The 21,504-nt window shown below is 38.4% G+C and overlaps 1 protein-coding gene across 1 annotated transcript; it reads left to right on the forward strand.

Moving 5' to 3' along the window:
- The first annotated feature begins 1,554 nt into the window (after positions 1-1,554).
- On the forward strand, positions 1,555-8,602 carry mchr1a (melanin-concentrating hormone receptor 1a). The gene is made up of 2 exons (XM_074697296.1): positions 1,555-1,630; positions 5,179-8,602. Exons 1-2 carry the CDS (start codon positions 1,570-1,572, stop codon positions 6,198-6,200), a joined length of 1,083 nt encoding a protein of 360 aa, XP_074553397.1. The 5' UTR covers positions 1,555-1,569; the 3' UTR covers positions 6,201-8,602.
- The last annotated feature ends 12,902 nt before the right edge of the window (positions 8,603-21,504 follow it).

Here is a 21,504-nt window from a genome sequence, read left to right on the forward strand (position 1 = left end):
AAAACTTCTTCAAATCTAAGGTTAACTCAGTTTAAACCTCTTAGAGACAGGAAAAAAAGACGAATATGATGAGCACATGCACAAGTTAAAGAGCATGAGCAAATCAGTCTGAACAGAATTTCTGTGCAACATAAAACCTATCTATGGAGGCTTTGCTGAGAATACTGATAAAATGCCTGCAGCTACTCTTTAAAAATGAAATTCTACTGAAGAAAGTGTTGCATAAAGAACAGCTTTGTGTGTTTTCTGATGATTATCCAAAGCATCTGATACAATTCATGATGAATAACACCCTGCTGCTCGGTTTTAGTGCTACCTTGCCAATGGCATCACACATCTCACATTTGCATAACTACTAATTTTCTTCAATAGGAAATGATTTTTTTTCTCCTGTTTTGTTTTGTTTTTGTCACAGAACCTGCCTCTTCTCTTGTAATTGCGTTGATTAGCTCACACTTTATCCTGAAATTATTCTATAAAACCTCATTATGTATTACTTTGTAATCAGGCCATTTGAGTAGTGTTTACTTCTCTATTTCCTGTGATGGAAAACTGAATAAAACTGTGGCAAACCTCTAAAATATCAATCAGGAGGTAGGGTTAATGGTGTACCTTCATATTTGTGGGTTAGCTCGAACTGCTTTGCTTCTTACCTTACAATCTTAAGCCCCTTCCTCCAATACTGCTATTATTTACAGCTCTGGCAAGCAGACTAAAGAGCATTGATTGCATGCTGCCGTTTTTGTTTTGTTTTTTTTGTTTTTTATGTCACCAGTTAGCGCTAATGGCTGTGTCAAGAGCTGCAACTATGGTGCTGATTGCTCAAAGCTTCGGTGAGAGATGTAAGGAGGGCCACACACAGCATGGAGGTTGTATATGTATAACTGCGTGTCACCAACTTCAAGTGTTTAGGGTCCATAAACATCACAAACAACATACACCCAGCGAAATAGTGGCATTAAACAGTTGCTGCAGATTTGTGGGCTGAACATTCATGATCAGAGTCCCCTGTTCCATCACATCCCAAAGGAGCTCTGCTGTGTCCTTTGGGACAAGCACTGCAGCAATGCCCCAGTAACTCCATGAATAACTCCACAACGAGTTGTTTGATCAACTCCAACATTTCACCACACACATCTTGGAAAGACCCAGACGCAGAAAAGCAAAGAGCAAATTAAACTTGTCACTCTTTGTGACTCTTTGTTTTTATACGTCTGGGTCCTTCAAGATGTGTGTGCTGAAAAGTTACAGTTCATACACTGATTCATCGAGGTACTAGGGCATTGATGCAGCACTTGTTCCTCAAAGCTGCTTTTGTGGCCGGAGGTTGTTTCCTCCTGGTCGCTATTGGCGCTGTGCGCCCTGTTCGGTGTGGCCACGCCACATCGCGTGTCTATGTGCACAGGTGTGGGTAATTACTTGGCCTCATCCCCCCTGCTTCCACTGCTTGAGGTGGCAGAGTGTGTGGTGTCGTGTGTTTGGGTACCTGGGGATCCTAGAGCTTTCAGGATCTTGGTCTGCGCGTCTTGTCCCCCGTCCAGGTAATGTGCCTTGCCGTTTTCCTACTGAATGTTGGTGGACGGATTGCTCTGCTGGTGGCTCTCCTGGGGTTCAGTGTCTCGTTTCTGGGGTAAGCATCCATTTCCTGCCCTTAGATCTCTGCTGCACTTTTCCCAAAGTTTCACTTTCGCTCTAGTTAAACGGAGCGGCGAGCCTTCACCCGGCTCTTTCTTCGGCCTCGGTACTGACTGCGGGACGTGTGAGAGGTTTGTGATTAAGTACGGGATGCTGAGATCCCAATCCTCTGGTTTGTGACGTTTATGTTCACTGCGCGAGTACGAACTGTCTGCAGTTTTGACGCTGCTGCTGCTGCTGCGTTTCTACGGAGGCCCAGGCTGGCCACGCAGCACTTCAAAGCGCTAGTTAAGTGCAGATTGCGCATCAATTTGAATGATATTATTGTTTCCTTTTGGGGTTGGGTTGTGTTTTGGGCTGGTTATTATTTTCTGTTTCTTTAAGCAGGTATTTTGTTAATTGTTTTCTATTGGTGCAAGAAGGGTCATTGTGTAATATTTATGTGTTAAGTTTGAGGGTTTTGTTTCTTTCTTTTGGATGCATGTGATTATTTATATGTTGTTTTTTTGTGTGTGTTTTTTTGCATCTAGGTTACCTGTCTTGATATTTTATTGCATGGGTGTGGTTATTTTTGTCGGCTAATCTTGTGTATTTGTTTTTTTTTTTTGGGAGTTATTTGCATGTGTGTGTTTATTTTCATTTGATTACTTGTGATCAGTTTATTGCTTCAATCTTTTGTTGCATGAGCGCGTTGTCTTTTTTTTTGCCTGATTGGTTTGCTGTTGGTTCGTCTGTTGGAATCATTTGGATTTACTTACTTTAGGACTGTTTAATTCTTAGGTTCTTATTGCTGTTATATGAAGTTGATCAGACAACCAAAAATACAGCCAGCATGCCTTTAGATTTGCAATATAAAGTAATAATTAATAAAAAATTAACAACATTAATAATAGTAACGTTTTTTTTTTTTTACAGCATAACGAGAAGTAAATCAACCCTCAATTGTAAAATTACAAACTTCAGTGCAAAATTACATCAACAAAGAAAAACAAATCCAAAAGAAACACTTTCTTGGTATAAATGGTAATAGTTTTATATTTTTCCTTTTTTCATTTAGTTTATTTGGTTCAGATCCCCAGTGTGATCGTGCTGTAAATGACCTTTTCTCTTCATTCTGATGCTCAATTTGACCTTCTGCAGCTCCTCTTCATCTTGTCAATATGGGTGAGTGTACTGGGTTGCTGCCATGCGATTGGCTGATTAGATATTTGCACTAACGAGCAGCAGGTGAACCTAATCAAGGAGGCAGTGGTTCATTAGTGTTAATGCTTGTCTCCTCCTGGTTGTTTCTGTATATGAACAATTAACACACCAAAAAGCTTCCAAATAACAACCAAATGTAAAACCAGCTGCTTAGAAAACTAACTGAATATTACTCCAAAAACTGCTACCTCATGAATTCAGAAAATGGTGTGAAAGGCTTCAAAGAACAAGATGAATGGAGGGTCATGTTTTATACAGAGATCTGTGAAGAAGACTTTTGAACCTTGGAGATGATAATAAAACATTTCATGTAAGAGGTTAAGGTCTTTTGAGTTCAAGTGGCAACCCTGCCTTAAAAAAGAACCTGGCTTGAATTGATTCAAAGAGAAGCAGGGATGATGATTTTTCTGCAATGATTGGCCTCTCAGAGTAAATAATGAAAAAGCAGACGATAATGAAGAGGCACACGTGTGTTTTTTTAGGACCTCTGCTTTCAGTATGAACAAGAAGAGATTAGTCACAACTGCACTAATTGAAAATGATAATCTGTTTACGAGAAAAACTTACTATTAGTGATTCAAGTTCTGCTCCAACTCTTCAAGCAGACAGTTATGAGGACAGAAATCTGTTCCAGGTAATGATGTTAGAACAGCATGAGGCAGACAAACACAAAGCTGCGTCAGTCGGTGACATTTACTCAATCCAAAAATGTCCAAATGCTGAGATCCGTGTGACATTTTATTACTTAAAGCAGACATAGTTGCTCGAATACCTTCAACAAATCCCACGTTTATCACTCAGAATAAACCAAATCATCTCCAGAAAACTTTCCAACTCAATAAATATTCTACACATGTGCATAAAAAACTCTTCAGGCGTCTTGAGGAAGTATTTCTGACCCTCAAACCTCGCTTGAGTCACATCCAATTTTCTGGCAGGAGTCCTGGGAGGTCTCTAAACGAGGCGCAGCAGAGTCATCTTGTGGTTCAAACTGGAAACAAAACTCGGTGTGGTGTTGAAACTGCAGGAGGCTGACAGATATTTGTCAGGGTGGCATCGGTTCATTTAAAGCAAAGTGGAAACACCTGTTGTTCGTTATCTTCCCCTTGTCCGACCAGAAACTCATTTACAGACAACTGTGAGGTTCAACACAGATGTGTAATGAAGACTAATGGCTTCAAGAACGGAAGCGCAAGGAAGTACACAATAAAATGTGGTTGTATTCTTCACACAGTGTTGTGACTTCGAACTTTTTAGCCATCCAACTTTGGCTAATCGATTCTTAAACGCTTCCCATAGTTTTTCTTTGCATAGCAACATAATAAAATAATTATTTTGGACCCATGCGCGCGCTTTTACGCACACTCGCTCCTGCTGGAGAGACAATCAAGGCAACCAACTTCCCCAGCCTGACGGACACCTGCAGCTGCAGTCGCAACTCCGCGGAGAGTGAAGCTGCACGCGCTTGCTCCTCACTCCATCACCGACGACACACCGCGTCTCGGTCCGAGGAAGGGATTTAAAACATCACCCAGACTGAGACGGCTTTCCTTCATCACGCTGCCTGCGATGCATCTTTTGGGGAAAGATTTTTGTCATACTTCATAAGTTGGATTTAATTTTTTTTCCCAATGGATTTTTTGAACCTCACCAATTTCTCTCTCATATTCACAAATTCCTCGTCGACTGGTATGTAGAGCAAATATCGAAACCAACATGTCAGGCACCAGAATGCAGCTTTTATGTTGTTATTTTATCACCTGTTATTCAAAGTTTTAGATCAAAATTTGTTATAAATTGTGCAACGTTCATACTTATCAAATAAAGTCTATAGTGAGATTTACTTCCTTGATTATTTAAAAATAAATAAACAGAATTTTGTTTTTTTAATGCAGTTTATTAAACTTTGTAAACATAAAAATATTCAAAGGATTCTGCTGAGTTTTTCAAAGTTTGTTTGATTAAAAAAATACCTTGACCATCATGAAAAACATTACAAAGCATGTGGTGGTTATCTCCTTTTGCATTAAATGTTGTAATGCCAGAGCACACACACACACACACACACATTACAAAAATCTATACACACCCACACATATGCAGATAAACAACTATGTCCAAGATGAAACAGCCTGAAATGAAGACAGAGGACATTTTAGTGGCGAGTGGACTCGCCCACTTAATAACCTCCTGTCAGAACCTCAGTTATTCTGCCTCACAGGTCGTTAAACTCCGACATGAGGACTGCATAAAGAGCCTTTTAAGATATACAATTTTATATAAGCATGATTGCAGAGAAAATGCTTTCATTGATTGTTGTTATTTTCTCCTCATCTCCAGCTGTAGATGGGACCCTTCACTGCAGCTCCATCCTCCATGTCATTTCTGGCATCATCTGCATCCTTGGTATCATAGGAAACTGCATTGTTATTTACACCATCATGAAGAGGACCAAGTGCCGAGCCAAACAAACTGTCCCGGATGTATTTATCTTAAACTTGTCCCTGGTTGATCTCCTCTTTCTACTTGGAATGCCGTTCCTCCTCCACCAGCTGCTGGGAAATGGTTCCTGGCACTTTGGAGCGGCGATGTGTACGGTCATCACGGCGCTGGACTCAAACAGTCAGATTGTGAGCACGTACATCCTCACTGCTATGACGCTGGATCGTTACTTGGCGACAGTCCATCCCATTCGTTTCAACTACATCCGCACGCCTTGTGTGGCAGCGCTGGTGATTGGCTTAGTGTGGGGTCTGTCTTTACTCACCATCATCCCTGTGTGGATGTACGCTGGCCTGATGACGCTCCCTGACGGCATGGTGGCCTGCGCTCTCCTCCTGCCTGACCCTGTCACTGATACATACTGGTTTACACTCTACCAGTTCTTCTTGGCGTTTGCAATACCTCTGGCTATCATCTGCTTGGTCTTCTTCAAGATCCTGCAGCACATGTCCACCAGCGTGGCCCCTCTGCCTCCTCGGAGTTTGAGGGTACGAACCAGGAAGGTGACCCGTATGGCGGTGGCTATCTGCTTGGCTTTCTTCATCTGCTGGGCCCCTTACTACATCCTCCAGCTGGTGCACCTCGGGGTGCAGAAACCAAGCTTAGCTTTCTCCTACGCCTACAACATTGCTATTAGCATGGGCTACGCTAACAGCTGCATCAACCCGTTTCTCTATATAATCCTTAGTGAGACCTTCAAGAGGCAGTTTTACCGGGCTGTTCGGCCAATTAATCGGAAATTCAGAGTGAACCCGAGCACTACAGATGGTGGAAGTGTGAGTGTGAGGATGATTCCTGAAAGAGCTCAGCAGGAGCCAGCGTCTGAGGAGTTATTGCCGAACAATGGGGCACCTCAGTGAAATCGAAAGAGAAGATTGGAAATAATGATCTGAAATCCCAGAGTTAATGGAAAAAGTGCTTCTGGGAAGACTTTTTTTTTTGTTTTGCACATTAACTCCCGCACTTTTGAATTTTTGAGTTTCAGATGTCATGCTTTGAGGTAACAGGAGTTAAAGCATTTTGTGCAGCTCAGACAACAATCAAAACACATGGCACTTTCATCAAAGTGGAGATGACGTTTAAAGCTTGACTGCACTTTGTTGCTCATCTTGGAAAAAAAAAATCATTACACCTGAAGACAATCGCAGACAATGTATGCTTCAAGATAACAATTCATTTCATCCTGGACTTTTCTAAGGAACAAAGGCCTTGGCGTACTGCAGGAACAGGAAACAAATTAGAGGAATAAAGACTTGAACCAACAGTTACAACATCTCGGCACCTCTGGAGATCTACATGTATAAAGTTTACCAAGGTCTGCTACCACTGAAATCAAAGATTTTATTTCACTTATGACAAAAAGAAAAGCAAGTTAGACAATAGCAGTGTACAAACAATGGTTTGAAAGCATTTCCAGTGTCGCCATCTTAGCTACTTTTCAACTCTTATTTAAAAAAGCTACTTGCAACAAATGTAGCAACTTTTTCCTGGAGTTTGGAGACTTGGTCGTAAAGGAAGCAGGTATCAATTAACAAGTATTACTCTTCTCAACAAGCAGTGGGCTCTAAGGGCTCCTTCCAGAACAAGCAAAAACTTTGAACATCTACTTTTTGGGCAAAGTATTTAAGGAAAGATTTCTGCACACTGGCCAACTTCCAGAGTGAGAAGTTTAAAGTTTCAGTCAAGACTTTTTCCTTTTTGCTTGTAACAGGTCTGTGACTGAATCGTTGCATTCAAAATTGCAGAATTGGATGGAAGTTATTCAGTGTGTAATGATCTTTCTTCAACCCCTTCTCTATCCAAAACATTAAAGGTCCCATATTTTGCTCCTTTTCTGCAGTTTAATATGGATCATTGATGTCTTCATGAAATGGTAGTAACATGTTTTGGTCCAAAAAGCCAATAAATCAGGCACAGCAGCACTGTTTCCAGGCTCTCATAGCCCCTCTGTTCAGAACGCTCTGATTTAGTGGGCGTGGCCTTCATATGTAAATGAGCCACCGCTGATACCGCCCCGCTCTTCACCATTACTGAGAGCGGCGCCACGAGCTCCGAGTGCACAATGTTTAGAAAACAGCAAAGCTCGTTTACCGTAACATTACAGGCTAAAGCAACAGGCCAACCGCAGCTAAAGTTAGCAAGAAGCTAACACAGAGACAGGGGAGACGCCGAGGAAAAGCTCTTACATCTGCTCCACAGCACACAGCATTTAAAATACTTACATTTCCAGGGTTCGAGGTTTGTTGGTGGATGGTTGGTAATAGGCCTGGATTCAGGACCAGTCTATTCGCTAGCTCTCTGTTGTACTGTCCAAAGTTGGAAAAGCAGTCGGCTGTGAAGTGACTAGCACACACCTGCACAGTTTTACTGAGTGTAGCTGGCACATTTCCTTGAGAAATGAACTCTAGACACTCAGTCTTGTCTTCTTCCGGGAAGCTTGTGCATGGAGCTATGTGGCTGTTTACAGCCAAAAACAGCCACACTCCTCTCCCCGTTGCTGGAGAGATTTCTCTCCAGATGCGGGAAGGGGGTTCAGGTCAGACTTGCTCCTGATGAAAAGGGAATCGCTGATGTCGGCAAACCCCAGAAATTTCAAACAGCTCGTTTCAGGTCAGGATTTTACATTCACAAGCACTACTAAGTACAGGTTTGGTTATTAAATATCACATTTTGTGGGCTGGGAGGAAAGCTTAAGACCCACAAATTTCACTAAAAGACTTATTATAGTGATTTTTGCATAATATGGGACCTTTAAGTTTACATGCACACAGCAGTCCAACTAACGTCATAGCTCAGTCATGAAGTCACAGCGGAGGATCTAGTCTCATCAGAAAGAATCAGACATCTAGCCGAGAACATCACACTCTGTCCTTTTTTGATAAGCAAAGCTGCATGCCAATATTCTAACAACCATAAACGCAGCTGTAGCTCTGTGTTTTCATGTATGTATGTGCCGTTGTGTTTGTTTGTTGTGTTGGAGCTCTGCAATCATATTTATGTCGTTTACTTACTCTTCTGGGTAAAATTTCCTCATGCTGAATGCAGAGAGGCATGTCAAGACTTGCTGAGTCCTGAATCCAATCACAGTCTGATTGCAATAGCATTCTCAAGCTATGCTCAGTCTCTTCTTGGACTGACTGAGATGTTTACATGCATTTTAATTGTCTGATCTCGTGCTGACTAAGCTCGTAGTCCTCTTTGCTTGCTCAGTAGGGAACTCCATGCGAATGAATGCAGCGTTCTATCTTGAGTCACTTTTTCATTCCCAAAACAGGGATAAGGAGGAGAGTCGTTATTTTGGCATTAAAAAAAAGAAACTGTGACAAAAGAGGTTTATTTGTAGTTCTAAACATATGAAAAGTGTTTTTTTCTTTCTTTTATCTCCCTCACAGTTATTCCTCTCTCCTTCAGTGTCTATGAAAATAACATGCAAATAGCAGATTATGCAAATTAAGCAATGGCACCATTTAGCAACTTGAAGCCACCTCTCGTGACTTCTAGCGAAAGCCAAAAGCTACTTTCCTTTCTGAGGAGCTGGAAACACTGACCCTTTCTGTTGCACTCCAAGCCATTTGTTTAGACATTACTGAATGTTTGTGGACTCTTATTTGATAACCGGCGGATGACATGATGATACAGTCTTCACTATGAGAAGTGTCTGTAGGGGGGCTCTCTGCTTTGTCCTTGGGTCTTGACTCGTGCAGCCAGCCATTATTATATCTTCTACAGAGAGTCTGGCAGACTGCTGAAGGGTTTTTGTCCTTCATTTGTATTCCACTTGACTGTATCTGAGGCGAGGCTGTAAATCTCTACAACTGCTGATCTCAGTTTTATGTTTCCAGAAGCAAGATGACGGTGCAGAAGCTGTGTTAAGGCTGGCACACATTACAGGATTCTTCAAACCTTCTCACATTTAGAAAGCACGCACTTGCACTTGCTCAAGCTCTCTCACCTGGTCTTAAAGTGTGCACAGAAAAAAGAAATCTCAGTCTTTTTAGACTTTAAGGTATAATTGGTAGTTTGATTTAGATACAATTTTTGTTATGCTGGTTAAAATGATCTATATGTCCCGATGGTGAGCAATACATGATGTGTTCTTCAATGAGAGCGAATAATATCCGCTATCTACAGCAGGAGGAAACCCAGGAAAACATCAGCCAATCACATCGATTAGGATCCAATCTGTTAAACCAATCAAATCCTGTCCTGCCATTTCGCCCTCCTCCTGCGCGTACATTTCAGCAGTGCGCACTGCCTCTGACTTATTGTGTGTTCCTGAGTTTAGTGGTGTACAGGTTCGCACTCAGACAAACTACCCATACCCTGATTACTGGTAACCGCTCCTCCAGCTAAACAGAGCTTTTTCTGTTCCCCTGCCTCTAACTACTGCCCCTCTCGCTCGACCTCAGGCCTGTCCCCTCTGACCCAATGAGGTTTTTGGCTCTGGGCTGTAGTCTGGATCAGAGTCTAATAAACTCTCACCACAGGAGCTCTGACAAGCAAAAAGAATCGTGACATTTAGTAAGAAAATGTACAGGTACTATTTGTATTATAGCTTTACTCCTGATATCGTGTCACAGGTAAAAGTGCATGATTCTAGCATGACAGTTGCGAGTGCTAACAAAAGTCAAGTTTGTTTATTTGTTTTTTAGCTTTGCGTTGTAACGTTTTGGTGTTTCCCTACCTCTAAACGAGACATGACTCTGCGTAGTGCAAAACATAAAATGAAGTGCTGAGTCCGTCTTTCAGTCATTCACAATCATAGTCATGAATCAGCCGCGCTCGTGCATGTAAGCTAGGGCGTTGCTTTGGAGGAGCTCCTGACGAGATGCTACATTCAGATTCATGCTAGTTTTTCAGGACCGGCAACTAACTAATATGAGCCACATTTACCTGATCAGTCAAGAAAAATGTTCTGTTTTAAGTTATTTAAAGACAAGAATGAGGTCAGAATTCCTTGTAGCAATTTAAAAAAATATCTGCCAATGGAACAATGGAAAAGTTACTCGTATTAAGACATCATTCTAGTTTCAAGCAAATTTCTCTTGTCCCATTGGCAGATTTTTTTTCTAGTCGTTACCAAGGTTATAATAGTTAACTAAAACGAAACTAAAAACAAAAAGTAAAATTTAAAATACATTGCAGTTAACTCAAACTAATAAAAACTAGAAAAGAAAACAAAAACAATAAGTAAACTAAAACTGTATCTTGTGTTCACAAAACTAACTAAAACTAACTAAAATGATGGACAAAATTCCCTTAGTTACAGTTTTTGACAATATTAATAGCCTTTAGGATTTAAATTAATCCGACACACTTTCCCAACCAATTTTAGACAGTTTTCAGCAGTTGTCAGTGCCGTACAGCACCATCATAGCGGCGTATAGGGACGAGCTTGTTTACTGCACTGACTGGCTGTGCGCTGTGCTGCGACGTAGTGGAGCAATGAATTAGAGCATCTGTAATAGTTTAATTGTTACAGAGTCCGAGTTTTTATTTATTGAAGCTCATATTATATTGGTTTTTTATAATTCATGTAATATTATTTCTATGTAATTTATGTCAACATTATTTTATATAATTTATGCTTATATTTTTTATTCTAAGTTTATATTATTTTCATGTGTTTAAGGCAGCAGCCAACATTTCAGTATCAGCATTAACTGAGGGGTGAGCACCATGTTGGTCTTGAAAATAAACAGTATGACAAAATTTTTACTCTGACCTTTTTGAATCCTGCACCTGGTCAATAAGGTATGAAAAAACTGAAACTAAACTAAAACTAAGCCTTGTTGCAAAAATCAAAACTAAATAAAAACTAGAATGCCCGCTCTAAAACTAATTAAAACTAAACTGTAATGGAAAATAAAATGTAAAATCTAACTAAAACTAAACTATAATGACAAATCCAAAACTATTATAACCTTGGTCGTTACAAGCAATCCAGACCTCATTTTTGCCTTTGAATAACGTGAAACAAGACATTTTACAGGGCAAATGAGTTGAGTGTGGCTCATATCAAGGGTTATTCTTCAACTTCGTTGCACTTGTTACAATGACCCTAAAGTTCTAATATTTTCCATAAGACAATTTTCCCTAAAATAAGACAAAAACACTTGATAAGACTTTGGATTTTTGCAGCGTGTGGTATTCACTCGAGAGCAAACCACACTAACTGATTCTTCAGCAGAGCATCAGCTTCTTCATGATCAATATTCCAAATCTCGCTTAGTAAAACATGATTTTGATATAAACAAACATGATTTTGATGGAAACAAACATGACGGATAAACAGGAAAAGCAATGATGGTTGTTTTCAGACTCTTAAATTTTGAAACACACACACACACACACGCACACACACATAATGAATTATTGGAAAAGTTGTCGAGACAGTGGGGATATGGGCTGAATACATAGCAGTGCAAGTTGTTGGTGAGTCACAAGTATCACAGATAGATTTCTTGCTTTCTCTTCGGTCAGTCAGCTGAGTCAGTTATCATCTTGATTGGATTTTCTCCGGTACACGTAACATTACACACTGTGCATGCTCAGCTCCCCTTTGAGCATCCCACACACTACACAGTTTCTAGTCATAAATATTGAACATGTTCATTATCTATGATCTACACCATCAGAGGCTGTGACTGGAAAAAATCACACTCAACACGTCCCACCCCACAAGAAAATCAAGCACCATGTCATTTGCAGACATCAGACAATCAGGCTTTTGCTGGCTTTCATCATGTATCCTGTAGTGTATACCAGCCTTAAGAAGAAAAATCCCAGTGAAAGTTTTCTATCAATGTACTCTTTTTTTTTTTTTTTTTTTTTTTAAAAGCCAAACCACCGATCGTAGGTAGACCAGTGTTTCTAAGCTGTTCTGGACTTTTGTAACATCTTTGACTGGCAGCAGCTTTGCCACAAGCACTTGTCTCCTTTTAAGTGGCAACAAATTTATCTGCAGTGCTAAAAAGCACAATCAAAACCTTATCTGTCTGCTTCTGTGGTGTCGTTTACTGAGCGTTGCTTGTTGTCTTGCTGCCCTCTGATATAAGCAAGAAGGTGGACTCCCGCACACTATCTAACTTGCAAGAAAATCATTTATTTGCAACGTTTCGGCCTCGGACCTTCATTAGGCAAATGTTTTTTTTTTTCAAAAGGGCAGGTCGTCCTAAATAAGAATGGCCATTCACCATCATGATGTTACATCTGCACCAGAGAAGTAGATACACAGAAAAGCAAACACACATTGACTCCCTGACTAAGATAGTCATCATGATGGAACTCTATTTAAAGCCTACAAGTCAGGCTAAAAATAGACGTCTTATTCAAGACGTTCTGCCCTTTTGAAAAAACTGTTTGCCTGATGAAGGTCTGAGAACGAAGCGTTGCAAATAAATGATTTTCTTGCAAGTCAGACAGTGTGCGAGAGTCCACCTTATTGTTTAAACTGTCTTTTTCCGCTGATGCACCTGTCTCCTAAATTAGATGTGTGAAGTACTCTCCTGTTTTGCCCTCTTATTTAAAAAATCTTCCTTAGCCCTTGGTTGAAATACAGAAAAACAACGGGCTACAGAAGCAAGTAGTTCTTGGAAAGGTTTTGCCAGGAACTAAAGGAACTAAAAGTTCCTGGACCTACTTGTAGAAAAACACTTCAACTCTATCTGACCAGCCTCTGGAGTCATTGCTACTTCTGAGTGAGATGTCAACATTTGATTCCTGTATGATTAAAATATGCAACAAAAACACAGAAAAACCTCAGTTAACCTGATACCAGGCCATTGATCAGTTACATTTTATAGCTTTAATGATCCAGAATGCCGTGTACTCATAGGCTGTATATTACATGCAGTGATGTCACCTGTTTGGGTCTGATACAGGGTTTTGAAGGAAGGGTCAGAGGAAGCCATAATAGAAATGAGGCGGGCTTTAAGCCTCCACGCCGGCAGCTGAAGGGGCTGTCAGTCAGCTGATCTGTACCTCTGATTTTGTAAACCCCTCAGCTTAATAACCTCTAAACTGCTGAGTTAGAAAAAAATCACCCTCGTACAAAGTGTGTGCCATTGGTGAAGTATGCTATGCAGGTTAAAGTCATTTATTATACCAGGCTTTAAACTTCATTTCTGCAGGTGAAAATCCTCTTTTGGTTTGATGTGTATCGGGTTTCTACTTTCTGGTACTGTTTTGCACATCTGCATTGCCTCATATTTTTAGACTGCAGATTGCTTGGGTGCACTTTGAACAGGTTATTGATCCAGATCAGGAAGTCTTTACACTCCTAGAAAACAAGCATTTCACCAACGAAAAAGGTAGTTTCCTCTCCCTGACATTGTGGATCCCAGACTTATCCTTCATGTGTCGAACACATTTTCATCTTCTATTAACCTCCATTAGGGGGTGACACAGAATATTGCAGAAATTTACATCCATCTGATCCTTGAGCTTGTTTAACCTGCTCAATAGCACGAGTTAATCAAGCAGCGTGGGTCGAGTTAAGTCTGGGATCAGGTAAATTAAGCAGTGATCACGAGCCATGCATGACTAAGAACTACTAAGAGGAAGTGCAATCGTCTCCTTCAGGGTGGTTAACACAATGCCATTATGTATTGAATTTTTGCATTACGGACATGATAGAGGCTGTTCTATGTAACAAAATGACTGCTATTAACTGCTCTGAATGACATTGCCGAGGCAGGGATATTTTTCCCCAAATTATATATTGCAAGGCGACTGAAATAGCTACACAGAACAAAAGGAGAATCACAGCCCCACACATTCAGTTTTATTACAAATTGCATTAAGCAGCATTCAGACTTTGACCCATGTTTCCAGATGTGTCATGGAAAAAAATGCTGCAAGCAGTAACAAGCTGTTAGTGCACACTGCATGATGGGAAGGGATCTGAGGCTTCATCCGCCTTTAAGGGATAACTGATTTGGAGATGCACAATGGATTTTATGATAACACGTCAAAAAGTTTGTTTTCTTTTCTTTCTATGTTTTATTTATTATCTTTTTCATTTTATTTTTATTTTTTTTTTAAAATAAAATAAAAATAAAATGTATTCATTAATTTATTTGTTTGTTTTAAGAACGTTACCTCAAAAACAAGATTAAAACATCATATTTGATGAAAAAATCTAAAACAAGGGAAACTATCTGTCCATGCAGCAAGTCAATTTTACTTGCCTAGAAGTATTAGAAGAAGAAGAATTTTTTTTTTTACAAATACAAAAATAAATAGGCTTTGAGAAGTATTTCCACATGTTGAAAAAAATAAATCAAAACAATCAACAAAAAAAAAACAAAACAAAAAAAACAATCAGACTTTTAATTAAAACTCTTCTACACAAACTTTCCTTAAGCACAATAAAAGTGAAATCTGCTAAATATAAGCAATCTTAATCTTAAATTTAGCAATTAAATGCCCAGGGATAGAAAAAAATAACACTAATTTTTATAATTCTTTTTAAAAAAAAGTATACATAAAAAATATGACTCAGTATTCGTGAAGTATGGTTTAGATGTTTTTGTTTCTGTTTTAAAGAAAGTGTGTTTGTGTCAAAAATAAAAATTGTTTGTAACATTACTGTGTAAAAAAAAAAAAAAGGCCATAAGCGTGTTTTTGTGCAAATCTGAGACAGATGTTTTGTGTTTTTTGTGCCAACTTGACGGTCATGGTAATTCTTGAGGTTTTATCTTCAACAGACTTTTGGTGAGGGAACCAGCTAAGCCTATTTAATGTTTCTTTTACTTATTTTTAAGATCTCCTGAGTAATTGAGCAAAAAATGAAATGTTTGTGCTCAATTTGAGATCAAACCCAAAGATAAAAAGCAAACATTCCAAACACGGATAAATTACTAACGTGTCTGAATCTAAGAGTTTAAAACTTGGCATGTGCTGAAAAACTTGCTGTGTGGGAAATGAAGAATGAGATGTCAAGCAGAGAAACGCACATTTGAATCAGAAAGAGCAGTAAATATAGAGAATCAGCTTGTTTATGTAAAAGCAATTTCTCCACACTGTGGAGATGGCTGTTGGAGAATATGAATGTATTACATTGAGCATGTTAAGTTATTATTATTATTTTCTTTCATTTCATGAAATTGTGAAGCTACTGTGACTGTATTTCTATGCTGAATGTAAAGAAAATGCAAAAATGTAAAGCAAATAATGGAATACATAAAAAAAGATGATAAATTTTAGGAAAAAAAAGTAAGTTGGTTGATAATTTCTTTGTTGTAACAATGCACTTGACAATATCTCTTACTTCCCACGAAAGCCTGTTTATTTCACTTTTAAAGATGCTATGAAGAGGATCTGTTTTGAATGGACTGCCTCGCCACCTTCTGGTCATGAGTATCACAAACACTGTCGTGAAGACGTGACTTTAACAAAGTGTTTCTGACCAACTTTCTTTGTACATGACAACTTTTTACTGGATACAATCCAAAGTAGTGAAGTGTTTATCCGTGAAGTTACATAGCTCTGTTATTTGAAATGTGAGAACAAGCTAACATTGTAAGTTTGTACTGCTCATACCCAGTGGGCTATATGTAGCGCTACCAGCAGCACAGTGCTACAACGTGTCTGTGGGCTAACGTGGCAAGCTATCATAACCTCACTCTTCACTCTATTGATAGACTCTCAAGTTTAAACACACCACTGTAGAATAACTGCTGACTGTGGGTTGGAATGAACATTATCACAAAAAAGCTTAGCTTGTGTTTTAGCCTTTAGCCCGTACGCTTTCACTTTCCCACTTTCCAGTTTAGCTTTCTTCGGCTCTTCTGTCCTTTTTCTGTCTGACAGTTAGGCTCCAGGGTCCACCATCACTGCAAAACTAGTCACTAAACTTCATCAGCCATCGTGGTGTTGTCATAGAAACTTAGACCTGCCATAAATCAATCTGGACCTGATCGGGCAGCAACAAAGTAGCAATTTGACATAACCTATAATCTGATAATGATTGAGATATAAAATATGATAATCTGATTTTAAAGTGTGGATTAGGATTGGGCATGTATCTAGAGGAGAGACTCCTCAAATCCCCTTTAAATGGTGCCAGTGCTGTTTGTGTGGCATTTGGCAAATGAAAAACCACATACTCCTGCCCACATACTCAGCTCTGCTGCTTATCCCACAAATGCAAATTCCTGATACATGTGGCTCCATTTAAAAAAGAAAAAACTGACTTTCCAGCAGTTTGGGAGTTATTGTCAAGAAGCATTGTTACAACTAAGAAATTATTCAACAAACATGAATTTTCTTACATTATGTGTATTTATTATTGATATCCTGTGTTTTGTTTGGCTGTGTTTTTAGTCCTTTAGGGCCATATATATTTTTGTACTCTCCTGCTTGACTGTCTTCTTGTCTATTACAAAGCTATACAACAAAAAAATGTCAACAGGATGTAATGAAAATGGGTAAAATTACAGGCCTTGGTACAAAGATGATATTTCCTTCAGATGGATTTAAGAGCTTTATTTTTTGAAACTCTGTGAACTTGTAGTGTTTTGGTCATTACACAAACACCAAATGAGACATTCATTTCCTGCGTATGAATGTAGGGAGCTCAGGCTTTGCTTCAGTAAAATCACCTCATCAGGAGATTACGTGTATAAAATGACAAGCATACAAATTACAATTCATCTCTGAATAGCTTTACAAGCCTTTGAAAAAAATTAGGAAAGCAGAATATTTTTCTTGGATATTACATCACATTTTTTCTCCAGAGGAAAAAAAAAACTTCCTGAGAAAATAAACCACCACCACAGGCAGTGCAGTTGTTATTAGTCAGTTTCCAGAAGTTACAGCTTTGCAACATCAGAGTAATCTGTACTGAGCAGATGGGTCTTCATCATTTTATCACATCAGGTCATCATCTTGTGCATACAAGTTTTTAAAATTGGCAATTGCAGGGTTATAAACAGCTCGGCTCAGTAAAGACTGTGAGGGATTCTGGGAGAATCTGAGTGGAGCCGAGTGAGTAATTTTTTTTTTTCTTTTGAGAGTCTAATCACTTCTTGACTCTATCTAAAAAAATATTTTACAATCTCCGAAAAAAAAACCCACAAAAACAGCAGCTGTCAATCATGGTTAAACATGACGTAAAGCCTCGTTTTTAACCTCGTATAACTAATGAAAATGAAACTTTTCAGAAAAAAAGAGGACTTGAATACAAGGCAGCCAAATGATATCTTCAAATCATCACAACAATGTGACGTGAGAAACATTTCTACGAGGTGTAATAATTTTTTAAAGTTTGACCACAGCCCATCTGGAATAACTGTAGAGATGGATTTTTTTGACATATATTGCAGCCAGCCACCAGGGGGAGCAGTTTTTGTGGCGACCTCACTCCTAGCTGAGCAAGATGATGTCCTTTTTCTTTTTTTTAACAGGTCTCATCCACATGACAATCTCATCATTCCAGTGAGGCAGTCAAATCAATATCTGCCACCACCCTTCTGTTACACATTATAGCTCACAGAAATGTGCAGTATAGACAGACAGAGCCCTCCTTTTTATTTATAATCTGATCACAGACTGAAGCTACAGATATTTCAGCACTTTATGTGATTTTGTATCAAGCCTTCGCATATTTGGCTCCTGATTAAAGTTAAATTTGGATTTAAGTAGAAGTCTGTCGCTGACTAATTTAGGCATAATTACTTTCAAAGAGTGAACCATTTTATCTCATTTGGCTTTAACTGCAGCACAGTTGCACCTCTCACATGTTCCCTGTGAACAGAGGTTATTTTCATGTCAATTGTGAAATTGACCAAATTTGCCCTAGCTGTTGGTATTGTTATGAATGTCTCAGGGAGAGCATCATCCAGGTTTTAAGTAGGAATTATCTTTTTTTATTATTTTGCTTGAAAGTAATTTTCAAAAATAAAAATGCAGTATTTTTCTTATTTTGCACAAGAAATGAATATTACATACCAAATGTCATAAGAGTATGCACCATATCATTGCTGATCTCTGTACTTGGGAGTGCAGAAAAAAAATTGTGTCAGCAATCAACCAAAACAAGTTTTTACATAATGGCTAATCAGCTATATTTAAAGAATCCAATATTGTGCATCCCTATTTTTTTGCCATTTATTTTCCCTTATTCATGCAAATCTTGTTTATACACTTTAAAAAAAAAGAAATCTTATCAAGTGATTTTATAACATTTTCATTAGAAAATGTCTTTTTAGACTTAATAGGAGCCACATTCACCTGACCAGTCCAGAAAAATGTCTTGCTTCAAGTTATCTTAAGACAAAAATAAGGTCTGAATTTCTGTAAATGAAACAAGAGAAAAGTTACTGTATTAAGACATTATTCCAGTTTTAAGCAATTTTTTTTCTTGTTCCATTGGCAGACTTATTTTTACTTGTTACAAGCAGTTCAGCGCTCATTTTTGTCCTTGAATAACATGATAAGACATTTTCTAGATGGATAAATTGAATGTGGCTCATATTGAGTATAATAAGATTTCTTTTATTAACCAAAATAAGACAACAACACCTAATAAGGTTAAAAAAAAATTATATATTTTTTTTTATTTTATTATATTTTATGTATTTATTTATTTATTTTTGCCGTGTAGTATGTTTCATGAGCATTGTGCAGAACAATACACCATTTGGCATAAGCCCTGCTCAAATACAAAACATTAAGTCTATTATTCTTAGAAGGAGATCAATGTTCCCATGATATTGGCTGAAAAAAAAGCCACAAAACAACCCCGGAACAACTGCAGCTCATCACATTATGTGATATAAACAGTTTTCCTCTGGCCTTAGTGCTCCCATTGTTGTCAGAATAAGCAGCAGGTGGAGCTGACATATACATATTTATGCATGAATAACCAAACAGCAGGAGAGGGTACACAACTGCTTCATGTACCATGATTTTCTCATGTCCTGGACTCATATTCTGGGTTTCAGGGGCTCTGTAAGGTTGGTCTCATGAATTAATCATGATATATTTGCCTGCAAATGTAAAGTGCGTTATAAATAAAATCCATTATTATTATTATTATTATTAATCTTGAGGGGGAAAAAAGTGCCATTATGCCAGTAGAGGTGTTGTGTATTTTATTTTGAAGCAAAACTCTACAGTATTTTTGTTGAGTAATAATAATGAAGTTTGAATATAAGTGAATACTTCTGTCATGGAATGTGAAACACAAAGTTTCTCATCTTCTCATGGACTTGAACTCATTGGCTGAGTTCACATCCAAATATTAACCTTTTGTAGTTACAGATTTTTGCTTATTGAAACCATGTGTTGCGCAGCTCAAACACAAAGAGTGAAAAACTCTGCTGTATGTGTTGTTTTTTGTCTGTTTTGGAGCAGAAAAAGGCCAAGTGTTCAATCATGTAATGATGCTTCAGTGTTGCTTTAACAATCAAATGTAAGACTGTTTCTCTGTACTGTGAATTTATAGATCAATAAATGAATATTTTTCTTGTTAAAGACGTGAAAATATGTACGTACATCTTTTTTCTTTGAAGCACAATCACACATTTTACTTTACTACTGCACTTCAATCAGTCAATCAGTATTTGATTTTAATGTTCCAAAGCACAACCAGCAGTGTTAATGCTATTTTCTTAATGAAAAACCCAACATCAAGACAAGATACAGAATCTGATCTCATCTGAAACCACCAGGCACTACAAAAAAAATGAAACTTCATCAAGTGTTTTTGTCTTATTGTAAGTAAAAATTGTCTTATTATACTCAATATGGGCCACATTCACCTGAACAGTCCAGAAAAATGTCTAGTTTCAAGTTATTCAAAGACAAAAATGGGGTCTAAATTTCTTGTATCTAGTGAAAAAAAATCTGTCGATGGAAAAAGAAAAAAAGCTCTAAAATTTTCTTGAAGCTAGAATAATGTCTTAATACAAGTAACTTTTCTCTTGTTCCGTTGTCAGATTATTTTGACTTGTTACAAGTAATTCAGACCTCATTTTTGTTTACTATTTATGGCTCCATTTTTATGAGTCATGAGATATTTTCAAAGAGTAGATGGTAACAGGATGAGAAATAGCTGTACAGAGCCGATGTACGTGTTTATTATGGTGGACCACTGTGTAGAGATGTCCTCAGTTCCATATGTGTCATTAATGACGTGTCTGAAGGTCTGAGGTTCAGTTAATGGATCATTTAGCATCAGAAACAGATGCCTGGGCTGTACAGGCGACACTGAATAAACACTCTGAATATAGACTGCACAGTGCACAGTGTACAGACTCACAGTGCCTCTCCACTGCTTCATCAGGATTCAATTCTTATCAGCTATTACTTAACTGTTTTAAATTCTACAATTTCATTTAGCAGATGCTTTTGTCTGACAATGAAAAAAAACTGTAATTACTTTTTATGGCTCCAGGCTATATATATATATATATATTAGGGATGGGCAATGATTAAAACTTTTAATCGTAATTAATCGCATGATTTCCCTGATTAATCATAATTAACATCTGTCATGCAAACACTAAATCAGTATTTGTTATACAGTAATAGTTAAATCACATATTTAGTGCAAATCAAATTTACAAAATGTAAATAGAAAATTAAAGCTTATTGCCACTGTCAGGGCATTAAAGTGATACTCCGGGATGGAACAAGTTGGGTCCTATCACAAGGTTTAGGGCAGAAATTACCCCTACAGCAGAGTTTTTGTGCAGCAGAAGCCCAGAGCGCTCGCACCAAACACCCGGGGCCATATTTTACTTTACCAAAAACACAAATAAATGAACTCCCACCGAAATACTCTGATATCAGTCTGCATTCACGGTTTATTTAGAGAATTTTCAGAGCATTACTTTCACACAAAAACACCGCTAAATAAGGCTCTAGTTCTCATCGTGTCTCTTCGTCCTGGCAGACTACCTGAGTTTGTTTGACTGATACACTAAGCGGTGAGCGCCTTTAAAAGGCAACTCTGTTTTTTTGACACCTGGACCTTATTTATAGGTGTGTGCATGCTCATATACTCACTCAGACAAACATCGTGCAGCTCGGAGTCCTTCAGAAGTTATTTAGATCCATCTGATTTTAGCCGCACTTAGCAGGGGCCACGGCAAGGGAGCTTCAGCGCGGGACATAATCTCTGCAAAATCGCTCATTTCGGCTATATGTTTTCAT

Source organism: Halichoeres trimaculatus, unplaced genomic scaffold (genome assembly GCF_033239565.1).
Source record: "Halichoeres trimaculatus isolate MK-OKI-2021-1 unplaced genomic scaffold, fHalTri1.1 fHalTri1_scaffold_2, whole genome shotgun sequence".
Lineage (NCBI taxonomy): Eukaryota > Metazoa > Chordata > Actinopteri > Labriformes > Labridae > Halichoeres > Halichoeres trimaculatus.

What these genes read in the sequence shown, in the direction of transcription:
- mchr1a (XM_074697296.1), top strand. Translation starts at nt 1,570, where the DNA reads ATGTTGGTGGACGGATTGCTCTGCTGGTGGCTCTCCTGGGGTTCAGTG. An exon ending in TTCAGTGTCTCGTTTCTGGG is followed by an intron (nt 1,631 to 5,178) that starts GTAAGCATCCAT and finishes CCTCATCTCCAG; the next exon opens with CTGTAGATGGGACCCTTCAC.